Raw genomic sequence first — 14,359 nt, 5'->3', positions numbered from 1 at the left:
TAAAAATATGTACACGTCCAAATGCAAACACTAGATTTTTTTTTATTTCTATTATATAGTAAGACTATACATGTGCAGGTTTTTGCATACTATAATTAAACAAGTTTTCAAAAAACTGTTTGGAAAGGAAAAACTTGCACCAGGCATAAATATTATATGTTAAAGATTATATGTTATAAATTAAGTTGTGCTATATGCCTTGCTGAACTACATTTTAAAATGCCATGAAAACCCCAGAAATGTCCAATGTTTGACAAAGACAACATATATTGCATTTTGTTGCAGCATCTCACTGACTCTTTCAGATTAATTCAGTACTGCGCCCTGCTGCAGGAGCCCAGGTTTCAGAACTACCTTATTTGTGATTTCCAACCTAATCCAGAGGGGCCAAGAGATTTGGTGGCTAGTTACCTTTCCAAACGCCAGCCCCACTTTGGGAGCCATTGCTGCAGAACACAGCCCTGTGCTGGGCAGGGGGAGTTACACGTGAGCTCTGAGGAAAATGTGGAAACGTGACTCTGGCGATGATTAACACGCTCGAGGCAAGCTATCTGCAATAATCATTCCAAATGACTTAATTCCACCAGTTAAGCCTAACCAAAACACCCCTCTGAACTCTATCTGGGCATCACTGCAACGCGTCTCCCAAAGTGTCCGGCAACTTGAAGGGCAGCGCACAGACACCGTAACTCTCTCCCAAAGCCGACAAACTGAGGCGACAACGAGGGCACCCGGTGTCTCAGAACGGAGTCTCCCACCTCTTTTCCGATCCCCCCGAGGAACACAGCGGGCAGGCACGGCACCGGTGGGGCGGAGCGCACGTCTGAGGGCGGCACGGCCAAACTCGGGCAGCTCAACGCCAGCCCAGCCCCGCACGACGCGCTCGGGGGACACCTACGTGCGCCTCGCTCGGGCAGGGGCGCGAGCAGGCACACAGCTAATTAAAACAAAATGATTGTTGAAATTATATAATGGTTAAAAATAACGCATATGTACACACGAACAAAACATGTCTCCCACCTTGTTTGGGGGAAAATTTACCGCAGACGGGGAAGGAACATGCCTGTCGTGCCCAACCGCCCCCAACCGCCCTCCCGGCACCTTCCGTGGCAAGGAGGCACCGCAGGCCCCAGCACCCGGGCGGCACCCCCGGGAGGAAGCAGCAGCAGCGGCCGCTGCCGTGTCTCCCCTTGCTCCCGGCTTTGTTGTGGTAACCGCGCAGGCAGCCGGGCAGATACTCACAGGCACGGGAAGAGAGAGCGAGGAGCGAGCCGGGGAGGCGGGAGCTGCGCAGCGCCGAGGCCGCTCCCTCGCTGCCGCCCCGCTCCTGCGCAGCGCCGGCCGGGCCCGCGCGCCGCCCGGCGGGGAGAGGCGGCGCCTCAGCGGGGCGGGAAGAGCCGGGCGCCGGGACCTGCCGGGGGAGGGGCCCCTCAGGCGCGGGCCCTCCACAGAGTCACAGAAACCAGGAGGTTGCAGGGGATCTGTGAACCTCCAACCTCTGCCCGAACACCACCGTGTCCGCCAGATCACGGCTCTAAGTGACACGTCGAGTCTTTCCTGAAACACCTCCAGGGTCCATGGGTCCACCACCTCCCTGACCAGCCTATTCCAGTGTCTGATCACCCTTTATGTGAAGAAATTCCTCCTCATGTCCAACCTAAGAGTCCCCTGGCGCAGTTTAAGACTGTGTCCTCACTGGCTGCCTGGGGGAAGAGGCCGATCCCCACCTGGGTACAGCCTCCTTTCAGGTTCTAGAGAGACATAAGGTCTCTCCGGAACCTCCTCTTTTTCAGGCTAAACAACCCCAGCTGCCTCAGCTCTTCCTCTTAAGGCCAGTGCTCCAGATCTTTCACCAGCTTCATTTTCCCTTCTCTGAACTTGCTCCAGTGGTTCATGTCCTACCTGAATTGAGAGGTCCAGAACTGGACACAGTTCTCAGGTAGTGGCCTTACCAGTGCCAAGTACAGGGGGAGAATTCCTTTCCTAGTCCTGCTGGCCAGGATGTCTGTATCAGATATTTCTGATACAGACATCAGTCCCCTCCTGCCCTTATTTGTTCCGTGGGAATGAGGCAGAGAGCTGGGACTCTTACTAAGGCCTTAAGGCCCCAAGATGAGGTGACTGTGCCCCAAGTTGGGGTGATGGTCCCCAGGTTACAGCAAAGTTACTCCAGGCTGGGGTGATGGATCTGTGTGCTCGGCTGATTGTGCCTCAAGCTGAGGCTGTGGGGTTCTGGGTTGAGACAATGGTATGCCGAGTGGAAGCAATGGGCCTCCAAGGTGATGGTGCTCCTAATTTAAATCATGGTCTCCAGACTGAGATGCAGTGGGTCCCCAAGCTGAAGAAATAATGCCCTTAGTTGAGGTGATTGCCCCTAGATTTTGATCATGAGGTTCCAGGGTGAGGGGACAGAATCACAGGTTGAGGTCATAGTGCCCCAGATTAAGGCAATGAAGCTCCATGCTGAGGTGACAGTTTCCCATGTTGGGATAAGTGTCCCATATCAAGTTGATGGTGCCCCAGATTGTGGTGGTGGTGCCTTGGGTTGGGATAATGGCATTCCTGTTTGATGTGCTGGTAGTTTCTTTACTTCTGGCACTGAGTAGGTAACTGATGATTTCCTGTGGTGATCTGCCCCTGAAAAGCAGTAGTTTCCTCAGTAAGGATGGGAAAACTTACAGCTCTTTCAAAGAGATCAGCTGCAATATCATATCTTAATAATAGCAAAGTTACTTTTTAACAAAGAAGGAAAGAATTATGTGAAAATAAAGACTTCCAGATTACTGATCCACATTTTCAAAATAAAAAAATCAGCTTCACTTTGGCCCCATTATTCAGCAGGAAAGAGATTTAATGACATGATCACATTTTTTGCTGAGCAAACTGAATTTTGAATTAAATCAGGGCTGTGCAGCCAAATCAACTATTGTGTCTATTGTCCTGTTTCTTTTATATTTTATTTTCTTTTCACTTGGCACACGCACATAGGCACATATGTATGGATGTATGTGTGCATACACACACACACACACACATTTTTATACATATATGTAGCAAATGTGTCAGAACACTACAAGAAAAGAAAGAAGTCTCTCGAATAATACAACTGAACACGTCTAAGTTAACCAGAGTCAAGTCCTACTTGTGCTACACAGTGTTTAACGGAGGTTCTGCGAACGACATTGACTAAATTTTTATACTTGTCATGTGTTTCCCTCTTATTTTTCTGGCACCTCTCCCAGTTCACTGTTGAAATGTTGAATAATGACAACTGCAACTTAAATAAATGGAAAGCATACTTGGAAAACGTGCTACAAAACGCTGAGCCTTTGCTGACCTCGCCATGTGAGGTCTTAGGTTCCTTACATTGGACACTGAGTGGGTGCTTTTGTCATTTTTCTCCTGTGTGTCAAGTTCCTGACTGTGAATATGCAAAATACAACACCACTGTCTTAAAAGGTGTAGCAAAAATTTAAATCAGCTAATATTAGAGCAACTTACGTATTTTGTACATTTAAGATACTGAGAAGTATAATATCCAATTTCCATTTCTCTTGCTCTAGGATTCCTATGATTGCTTCTAACAGTGTTAGTTATGCAGGTTTTCCTGGTTTATCACCAGGTTCACAAGTTCACAAGCAGTTCTGGGTTTTGTGCTCTGAACATTAGAAATTTCTATAAACTTCTAGTATGACTGTTACTGCAATGCAGCACCACAGCAGTTACAAAAAAGCATGTAATTAATTCAAAATTGTAAGTATGCTAAAATATAAGCTACATAAGCACTATACAGACCTCTTTTTTTGCCTATAATGCAACTTTTTTATTTGTTTTAATTGAGAAGTCATAACTTGTTTTAGTCCTTTTACAGCAATGGGAGAGCTAGAAAGGCTGACAAAACAGAAATCAAATGTGAAAAAGCCCAGAGGAAAAGTATTTATTTTAATCTTGCCTAAATGTTTGAAAGTGCAAATTCATTGAAGTTTGCAGTACTGTGAAGGTGGAAGTTGAACAATTGTCACTAAAGGCAGCTGCAAAACTGTTCAAATCAGTGAGGTTTTTTCTAGGGTATGTTACAAAGATAAATGATACTTCTAGCTCAAAGGAAAATAGTGAAGATGCTGAATCCTCCCCCAAATCAGACATCATTTATCTTTTAAAATAAGTAATTGTCTTATCTCTCTAAGAAAGATATTTGCAGTAATGCTTGGATAAGAAGAATTTGAGGAATTTGAATCTCTTTTCTCATAAACTAGTTCTATGACTGAGTAAACAGTTACAGAAGGAGCCTATAGTAATCCCCAGTTCACAAAATTGACCTCATTGAAGTCCTTTTGTACAGAAAAGTAATTTTTAAAGTACAAAAGGGGAGGTTCAAATAACACTGAGGAAAACTTGAAAATTGCTATTAACTTCAGAAGAGCTAGGACATCATCTAAAATATTAGGAATTGTGCCTTAGGTTGAAAAGTCATAGAAACTTACTAAGAGCTAAAAGAAAAAGAATCAAATCTTCTTCTAGCTCTATGGATGCACACTTGAGTTGATTTAGACATATCTAATTCAGGATATGATGTGTAAATCCTAGCCAAAATAGGTGGGATTACTCATTCAGACAAAAAGTGGCTTTGTGCATAAGCACTGCAGGACTAAATTGTTATTGCAGGTAGGTTTGTTTTTTTTTATCTTCCTCTCCACTTCTGAGAATTAATACTGTAAGAAAATACTCTCTGTTTACACAGGACTATCAACACTGCATGCTTTGCTTCAGGTTAATTTAAAAATTCAATTGCCTTAAGTAGCTTTGACAGTGGCCCAGGCAGTTTCCTGAATGCATTTGCAGTAGGTCTCTGTCTGGCTTCTTGTGTGGATCTTTATTAAGATCCCAGAGTAGATCTTGAACTCAGTCCAAAGTCCTGGATATTCTGAAATCTTTGATGAGTAAAGTGTGTGCTGGGAGATGGATATTTGTTTTCTATTTTCCACCTGATGAGAATAAAATAGCTTTATAAGAAACCTTCTGGCATGTTGGGCCTTATCCAAAAGCTTTCAGACTCTGCAAAAATCTCTGCTGGTTTTAATGGTCTTATGTGTTGAAAAAAACCATGGTCCCAAAGCCCTTCAGTGCATCATCAGGATGTTTTACCACATAGTAATTCACATGGGAAAGGACTGCCATTGCAATTGCATTTTCACTATTATGATTTGATGATTTTTATCTTTAATCACATTAAACATGTTACTTAAATAATCAATTTTGGATACTCTGTGAATTGTCTGAACTAGCATTTAAAAGGATTTTGTGCAATTTAATATCCACTAAATAGAACAAACTGTAATAGAATTATATATTTTATCTTACTAAGAACTAAGTTACAGTAAGGATTTTGGATCAGATTAAGGATCAGTGTCTCCTCTCACTCCAACAGGACCCCTAAAATCACTTCATAACCACTTTTTGTGATTTTGAGAGGAAATACAAATGCAAATCTCTAATATGCAAACCTCTAATACACACAGGCAGGTATGTATGGACACCAGCCCATCAGACACTGTGAGTTAGGTTAGAAAGAGCTTAGAAAATATTGTGATGGAGTAAAACATTTGTTGTAACCCAGAATCCTGACTAGCTCCATGCTGTTCTGTGCCCGTTTCCTTCACAGTCCTGCACCATGAGCTGACATGCAATTCCCTATTACAAGTGCTGCTCCAGGGCTATAACAGACTTTTGGACACCTGCACTCTTCATGCTTAGTTTCCTGCCTTGCTTAGCATTGCAGAAGTTCAGGGAAGTTTGGTGTCTGGTTTTATCAATGGTGCTTTATTGCACCGTAGAAGTTATGAGGAAATGTAAAAACTCACAAGATCAGAGCATTGATTGGCTAGTAGAGTTCATTTGACAGAAATAACTTTTTTAGAGAGCATGAATAAATAAATCACTACTCCAACCTCTGCAACAATAACTGTGTTTAAAAAGTAAAATTCAGGGCTTTGGGTTTTTCTTTTACACCTCAACGGACAGAACAGTGGGAATCTTACCAGCTGCTTACCAGTATACTTCTATCTCTAAACACTTCTATAGAGTTTACAGCTATCAGTTCTTAAAATGAAGCCCATTAGTAAATGCTTGTAAATCCACTTTGGTATAGTGTGGCTTCTGTAAGGAAAGCATTGTCATTTACTCCTACTCTTGTAAAATGTGGAATATGTAAAAATTCTCTTAAGAAAGGATGCTCTTTTATGTTTGATCTTTGTATACTTTCAAGACTAATCAAGAAGAAGGGAGATTTAATCCTTGAAAGAGATAGCAGCTAAAAAGCAAGCTATAAGTGATGTCCATGTGTTAGAAAAACAAATTACTTGCTGGTGGAATTGTGTAAACAAAGCCTGGAGAAAAGGATGTACCACTGATAGTGGACGCAAAGAATGAAGAATTTATGGGACACATGGACATTTGGCAGAACTCCCAAGGTAAGGAAGAAACCAATAAACCCAACTCAGCAATTGTGCTGAAATCAGTTCCAACTTGATAAAAGGTAATTCCTGCAAAGGGAGATCACAACCACCAATTCAAGGACCACTGACCCAAGAAATCCACCAAACTAAAAGAAGGCTGAGCATACAGATGGATTAGCATGGGAAACGAGACTCATTAGCCAATAGAGGATAAAATACTAATTAATAAGAGAACTATGGAACTTGTAGACAATGAACACTAATTCCTTTGTTTGCTAAGATATATAAATACTAATAAGTTTTGATATTTGGTGTGCTTGATTTGTTGAATACCACTGAGCACTCAGACTTGCACAACTCTGAAATAAGTAGTCAGTGTCTTTCTTGAGTGTGTAATTATTGGCTTGTTGCACACTGGGTAATGAAGCTGATTTTTGCAGACAACCCTCTGAAAAGATCAGGGCTTCCCAATTCAGCTGAGCTGACAAATTTGGTGGAGCTGTAGCTGTGCCTCACCTATAGCAAGATGAAAGTGCGTCCCAAGCACAGCTGAAATATGGCAAGCCTTGCACCCTCCCAGGAATTTGTTCTCAGATCTAACAGAAACAGATATAAAATATACAACAGAGGGAGGGTACTGAGTGGAGGGCTGGCATGCTTCTGTTGGGGTGGTGAGGCTGTGTTTCTTTAGCATCACTGTTCAATCAACTTTTTATTTCTGAAGTCCAGTAATTTGTGACTTCCTTTGGCTGATCAGAGGGGAGCAGGCAGAGGGGTGCATAGCGCCCACACTCCGGATCTCCGAGATGCCGCTCGCCAAGGCTTTTGTCCCAAGCTCTGGTTAGGGCCTCGATGACCCGGTCTGATCACGCCGGGTCCCTCTGGGCCTAGCCCCCGTGGCGGGGAGGCGTTCCGTGGCATTCCGCGCAGCCAAGCTCCGCAGTGCAGCCCGCGGGGATTGCCCTCGCTTCCTCCGAGCGTACCCGTTTCCTGGCCAGCGCCCGGGGACGCCTCCGGCCCCGCCACGGCGGAGCTCCCCGACTCGCAACACGGCACTAGACGTTCCGGCCGGGCGCCGCCGTGGGGCGGTGCGGCAGGCGCACATGTCCCGGGCCCCCCCGCCCGGCAGGCACCGCCTCCGCCTCCGCCCCCTGCCCGGCCGGACACCGAGCGGCGCGGCGGGGCCTCCCTGGCTGCTGCCACGGCGCTCGGCTCCCGCCGCCCAGCGCGGGGCAGCGCTGCCGCCGGAAAGCGGCCCGGCCGCCGCGCACCCTCCTGCCGCTGGGCATGAGCTCCGGCTCCCCCGGCGGCCGCAGCGGTGCCAGTGGCGGCGGCGGGCGGCGAAGGAGGCGGCGGCGGCGGCGGAGGAGAGGGGGGGCCCCGGGAGCGGCGACCTTCGCAGGGGGCTGCCGCGGCGGGAGATGCGCTTGCTCCCAGCGGCGCCAGGAGCAGCATGTTCCCCGGTGCCGACAGCGCTAGCAGCACGGCCGGGCAGCCCGAGGCGGTGGGGGCCGCCGCCCCCGGCCCGCTGGGCTCGCACGGCCCCGGTGGCGAGGCGCGCCGCCGCAGCGCCCCGGCGGCCGCCGCTGTGGTCGGCGGCGGCGAGGAGGAGGCGGCGGAAGACGAGGAGGACGAGGATCCCGGATCATCCCGCTTCGTGCTGGCGGCGGGACTGGGGCTTCTGGCTGTGTCCGTCGTCCACCTGGGGCAGGAGCGGGCCGAGGCGGGGGGCGGCGGGCCGCCGTGCCTGGCGCTGCTGCTGCTCCGCCTCGCCCTCTACGTGGGCTGCGCCGCCGCTGCCGCCGCGCTGGGCACCCTGATCGTCCTGATGTGCCGCGGCCGCCGCCGCCTGCCGCCGCCGGACTTCGCCGCCGTGGCTCCGGTCCGGCCGCTCGCGGGGGTGAGTAGCGGGAGCGGAGCGGGCGGTGGCCGCGGCCCTCGCTCCACCGTGGAGCGGCGCGCCACCCGGACCCCGTGTCCTGCTGTCCTACCGCGGCCGCAGGAGCCTGCCCGCGCTCTGCCGCCCGGCGGGGCTTTAAATGGCCAAAGTTTTGTTGGACGGTAGCAGGCGCAGCGGAAATATCAACACTTTGCTCCGGAGAGACCTCCGGATTGCGGGAATGCTCGCAAGGTGGTTCGCTGTGTTCGCTCCACAGTGGCTGTGTCTCAAATCCTTTTCTGCTCCTCCCATTGAAATGTCACTGGTAAAAGAGAGACTTGGTCGAAGAGGCAGCTTAGTGTTCCTTTAATGCGTTCTCTGAAGTCGGACCGCTTCAGATAGTGTTATCATAGTGCTATTTTGTACTCAAGCCGTTGCAGAGCTCTATGCAAAAGGGAAACAATTTCATTTTTTCTACATATTCCAAAATGTACTAGCGCACAAGCTCTTTGTAGCTCACAGCTTAGTATTTTTCGGGTTCTTCTGAATGGGACTGATAGCACGAGGCATTTGGAAACTTTCCTCCCATCCACAGCCCTGTTCCCCATCATCCAGTGCTTGGGAGCTGATCCTAGATGAGCCTGCAAAAATACTGCTGAAATTTAGAATCTGCCCACAGTCCTGCTTTGCAGTGGGTCACAGGGATGTGCTGTTGAATGTTACAGCTGGCAGCTCCAGCCTGGAGCTCTTGGCCCCTCGCGGTGACTTGCAGGTGTGTTAGCACTTGAGCTGCCGCAGCAATAAATAGACTGTACTGCGTAAGTGCTATTTCCCTTCAGTAATGTTGGGATACCTGAGAGCGCTCTGAGAAGGAAAAGGGAGGGAATTCGCGTCGCCTGGGTGCGCAGCGCGGCTGTTCCGGTAACCCAGTTTGTTACTTTGGTACACGCACCCTCCTCGGCAGTCAGTGAGTAGCGCTGTCACGGGTGCCCGGGGCTGCAGAGCACCCCGGGTGCCGGCAGGGCAGGAACCCAATACAGATCACTGGCTGAAACTGTTGTCTTTCTGTCTTTTCAGTCAAATTGCTAACAACCTGTAGCAATGGTTTATTCCTTCATTCTTTGACCTAGGGAGAGAAGCAGCCTGTGTCTGGGAGCAATGTGCTTTTCCTGTCTGCATTTAATGGAAGCCGGCAGAGTATTGTTGCCAGTAGGGATCATACGGCTGAGGGTTGTTGAATTCAGTGAATAATACAACTTGTGAAGGTGCATTCAGGATATGTGTGTGGCTCTGTCTGATACTCACTTTGTCTTATTGGTAGAGTTTTTTAAACATCCTCTTTGCTTTGAACACTCAACATCATACTCAGCTTTCTGAAAGAAGGGAAGAACAAATAATGTGTATGAGCGTTACGGTGGGAAGTCAGAAGGTGTAACACACAAGTGGTAAGCAAAAGGTGGGTACAGCTAGGGATTGTTCAGGTGGTTTTTGTCAGAGGAGTGCTAGGTAACAAATGTGTGTTAGGTGCATAAGCACCTTCTAGTAAAGGACTATATGCTTTTGTTTTTAGCCATATAGCTATGTTACACCAAACAGAAAAAATATGTAAGTGGATCAATTGATTATCAAAACATCAATTCCTGTTGCTTTGAGATTTACAAGAATAGATGTTTCAGTGTCAATGCCATAGCTTCAGTGGCATTTATGTACTTCTGTACTTATCTGACCATCAGGTGAGTTAGCTTACTTTTACATAGTACCAAACATATCTATACATAAACTTAACAATCAAAATCTCCCTGCTGACACAATGAGGAGCAACATTCAGGTTTGTGAAACAGCCAATTTAATTGGGGAAGCCAAAATTTGAAGGAAAAAAAAAGATATTAATTTCTTTGTCTCCTCCTTTGTGAAAAATGTACGCCTACTGAAGAACATAAGCCTACAGAACAGCAGTGGAAGTAGAACTGTCCAGAGACAAATAGCCACTTCTGCTACTGTACCATCTGCACTTTCTTTTTGTGATGTGTTACTGTGCATTTCTCTTGAAGATGTTTTGTTCATCTGTTGGATTTGTATGTATTAATAGTGCACACCTGCTGTTGTGTTATCTAATTTATAGTGTTTGCATTTATTGTAGTTCTATGGGATATGTTTGTTGTTTCAGAAGGGAATTGAAATTTGGTATTTAAAATTCACTGGTAAGGCACCAGTACCTGCTAGAACCCTTTTCCTAGGATTGTTTTTTTACCCTCTCCCTGACTCCATTCAATTTTTTCTTTCCTCCCTCTTTGCACTGTTCCCAAAAGTTTACTTACATGAAAGAGATGTTGAAAAAAGGAGTGAGTCATTTTACCCTATTTAGAAGATGTAATGCCAGACATCTTAATTGGGTTTCTCATACCTTCAATTTATAGTTTTATTGATTTCTTTCTGGTACCAAGTGGCTTCAGGACTGAAAAGCTTCTTGAAGAGTTTTTCTGAACATGATTTTGTATATGTGTAGCAGACTTTTTAATTGGAGTTTCAGCAAAATGTAGGTGAAGAAAATAAAATTGTCTAGATAGGCAGCCTATAGAAATGTAGGCCATTCACTAGAACTTCCTAATTTAGTCTTTTAATTTTACATCCTTTTGCATTTACACTGCTTTTTTATCATTCAGTTGTTACTCCCATGCTTTTCATAGAGCCTTATGATCCTTTTGTCTTTTCTGGGAGCCAGGAGTAGTATGACAGTAAAGCTATAATTTTTTTCAACCTTGTGTTTTCTTTTCCTCAAGAATAAGGAAGAATTGCCTGTTGGTCTAATAATTGAAAAATGTAAGGTAAAAACCATATTATGACTGGCATATTGAAAAAATGTAAGGTAAAAACCTTATGATGACTGGCATCTAACTCTTCATGTGTTTTATGTACAAAATTTAGACAATTCACTTTTCATTCTTTGTGTGATTTTTCACATTGGGGTTAACAAATGAGGAAACAGTAAGTATTCAGGAATAAATGTTTACTCTAGTTGTAGTCAGACTCAGCTCTTGGAAAGCTAGTGGGAGTACTCTTGACCAACTTCAAAGAGAGTTGAATGGAGTCCCTCGTGCTGAGCTGAATAAAGGGAGTTTTTTGTACATTCTCAATTCAGCAACCACTTAGCATGTGAGAGTTCAGTGCTGTTGATTTTCATGGACCTGTTTGTGCAAATGAGGAATATGAGTGAGGAAGTGCAGTGTTGCAGGTTTGGATTTCAGAAGAGCAAGGTACATATATTTTTCTTCCATTTTGCCTGAAGTTCCAACTAGAGAAGCAATCTTCTCGAATGTAATGCTGTGCTTTGTCCATTTTTTGTGTAACTCCTTTGGGACTTGAAAGGTCAAGACTTCCTTCTGAAGTCAGGTATCTCAGAAAGAACACTTGAAATCTGCTGAGAATTGCAAAGCAAGCTGTGTGATTTATATCCCTATGATAAATTGTGCTTTCAATGTATTTTCTCTGTAGCTCTGTTCATAAAAACTATCCTGGCTTCCACAAAAAAATCTCTCTTTTGTTGGAAGAGAGGTGTACAGGCAACTCCTAATAATGTCTTACTTAATACTTTAAGTACTTGCAGGTACTGATAATATTAGTAAATAGCTTCTATTGATATTGAAATAATTGAAATTGAATGAGTCCTTGAAATTGTACATTATGTTATTGTCAGGTGTTTTTCAGCACTTTGCAGGAGCTGTTTTAGGACAAGATGATTTGTGGTGGTGGAGAACAGTGAAATGCAAGGCTGCAAAAAGGCATGATGACCCAATTGTACTTTAGTGAGAATGTCTGTTTTTTCTGTTTTAAACTTCACTTCTCAAGTACCAGTGGACTTGTTCATAGCAAAGATAGCCCTGGGTTAGAACATATGTAACCCTTTAAAATTCGAGTTTGCTTCCAAAACTCCTTTTACCTTGTGTGGCTGTAGAGGGAGGTGACTTTGACTCGTGTGAAGAGTCATGTTAACCAAGGTAGTGGGAAGGGAAACTTTTCCCACGTTCGTGTGAGTTGTTTCTCTGCCAAAAAAACTGGCAGAGATGGGGTTTTCTTTTCAGCATAATGTTTTGACTCTGATTCAAAGCAAAAGCTCCAAGTAACAGAGAGTTGGGTTATCAACTTCTTTTAAATAATGCAAAAAACTGATTAGTTTATTAGATTTAAGTACTGCATTTTAAATTCAGATTAAGTGGGTGATACTCTGTATAGAGAAGGATCTACCTAATCTGTGCAGCACTAACAGAAGGATAGTAAATGTGCTTTTTTTTCCTAATGAAAGGGGTACATGGATTTTAATGTCCTATATTTAGTTTCCTACAATTAACAGTTGTCAATTACTTTAAATTTCTTTAAAACTTGTCTCCTGACATATTTGGTCACTATTGTTTACTACAGTTTAATAGCTCTCAATTATAAGTGAGTAAAGTAACCCTCTCCCTTTCTGGCCCTAAAGCCAAATCACACTACATGTGGTCATGTTTTATGTTCCTAAAGCCTTGTTCCATCCTTGAACGTGTATTTTTGTGAATTTGCCATTAGTGCAGGGGGCATGGGTAAAGCTTTTTTTCATTGCATCAGGTTGTCTTTGAAGTATCTGGATCCTGGAACATAGTACTGCTTTTTATCCAAGCTGTAGGAGGATGTATAGTGAAATGGAAATGGTCCCAATCTTTCAAATGTGATGGCAGCTTAACTGAGGTTGAGTATTTGTCATAGTAGCCAAGCTGAGTGCTCGGCCCTTTGTGAAGAACATAAGGGAAGCAGAAAGGACACAGAGTTTTATTTTCCTTCTCTGTTGGACTTTTGCCATGAGATGAAGCATGTGAAGGTAAGCTTGGAGGAGCCCCAGCAGCTGTGGAAAGTGGAAGGTTTGCCATCTGTGGGCAAAAGTTTCCAGTGGGATGCAAAAGAATTCTTGAGGCAATAAGTAGTTTGGAGGAACTGTGAGGGAGAGGAGAAGCTTCCTAAGCCCTTAAAATTTTGATCTGTATGCCTTAGTAAGACTTTAAAAGCATTTATGGGTTTTTCTAAATCTAAAGCCAAGCATCTTCTATGGTCTGCCTCATTCTCTGACTGCACAGGGGATATTTAGAGCTCTGATATTGCAGGATTTTTTTAAAAACAACAGCAATCTCTGGCTGTGGCACTTTTGTCACACTTTAGACTGTTTTGGGCTTGCAAGCAGATATTCTGATCTAGTGCCAGTCTTTTAATTGATGGGTTGTTTCTGGACGGAAAGAAGAAGATATGTTTAGTGTGTTTTTAACAGAACTCAGAGTCTCATGCATTTATTCTTAGTTCTATCTCATTTATAGGCAGGTCAATAATGAGCCTTTGTTGATATGGTTGAGTTTACTGCTAGGAAAGTCATGAAATCAAAATAATAAAAATATATTTTAGCAACTTCTACCAATTCCATGAATATTTTAAAATGTTAAGGGAACATTGCATTAATTGCCAGTGTTCTGCTATAGTTTAGCAAGGGCCTGTGGTTTGGACATTTCTGGTACAGTTTATTTTTAGGGATCTGTGGAACATCTGTTATAATTTGGGATTTATAAGCCTTTTCAGAATTGGAACTTTGTTAGGACTGCATATGTTGATTACCTGCAGGTGTAACTTTGGAGTGATAACTTTATTACAGGAGACTGACCTCAGGAAATTAAATGTTTTTCAGACTCTGATACTCACTTCTTTGTCCCATAACTCCTTAGCAGTGAGCAGACTTAGTTTTCCACACATTTTTCATCATCATGTATGTTTAGAGATTTCTTTTATTCATCATGTATATTTAGAGATTTCTTGTTTTGTCATGCAGTCCTTTTTGATTCCTTTCATTGGATCCTTTTTTGTCAGCTCTGCTTTTTATTGTTCTTGACATTTAATTTTCTCAACTTTGTGTTGGATTGACATCTCATATTTTGCTGTGAATGGACTGTTTTAACCTTTGTAGGGACTGCTTCTCACATGAACAGTGTTCTATGATTCAAAACATAACTAGGGA

At 44.4% G+C, this 14,359-nt stretch overlaps 2 protein-coding genes across 2 annotated transcripts in view; one reads left to right on the top strand and one right to left on the bottom strand.

Annotated features, from left to right (window-relative positions):
• The window catches only part of CFAP97 (cilia and flagella associated protein 97), a 28,767-nt gene extending 27,422 nt beyond the window's left edge, over window positions 1–1,345 (bottom strand). The window contains exon 1 of the mRNA XM_058024015.1: window positions 1,243–1,345. The gene's annotated coding sequence lies outside the window, so the exon portion shown is untranslated. The remainder of the gene's footprint in view (window positions 1–1,242) is intronic.
• Window positions 1,346–8,224: 6,879 nt separating this feature from the next.
• Window positions 8,225–14,359, top strand: part of SNX25 (sorting nexin 25) — an 80,933-nt gene continuing 74,798 nt past the window's right edge. The window contains exon 1 of the mRNA XM_058023849.1: window positions 8,225–8,355. Within this exon, the coding sequence (XP_057879832.1) occupies window positions 8,284–8,355 (72 nt within the window). The 5' untranslated portion in view covers window positions 8,225–8,283. The remainder of the gene's footprint in view (window positions 8,356–14,359) is intronic.

The sequence above is a fragment of the Melospiza georgiana genome, chromosome 5 (genome assembly GCF_028018845.1).
Source record: "Melospiza georgiana isolate bMelGeo1 chromosome 5, bMelGeo1.pri, whole genome shotgun sequence".
Lineage (NCBI taxonomy): Eukaryota > Metazoa > Chordata > Aves > Passeriformes > Passerellidae > Melospiza > Melospiza georgiana.
The sequence above is the reverse complement of the archived record's forward strand: the minus strand, read 5'-3'. Positions and strand labels throughout refer to the sequence as shown.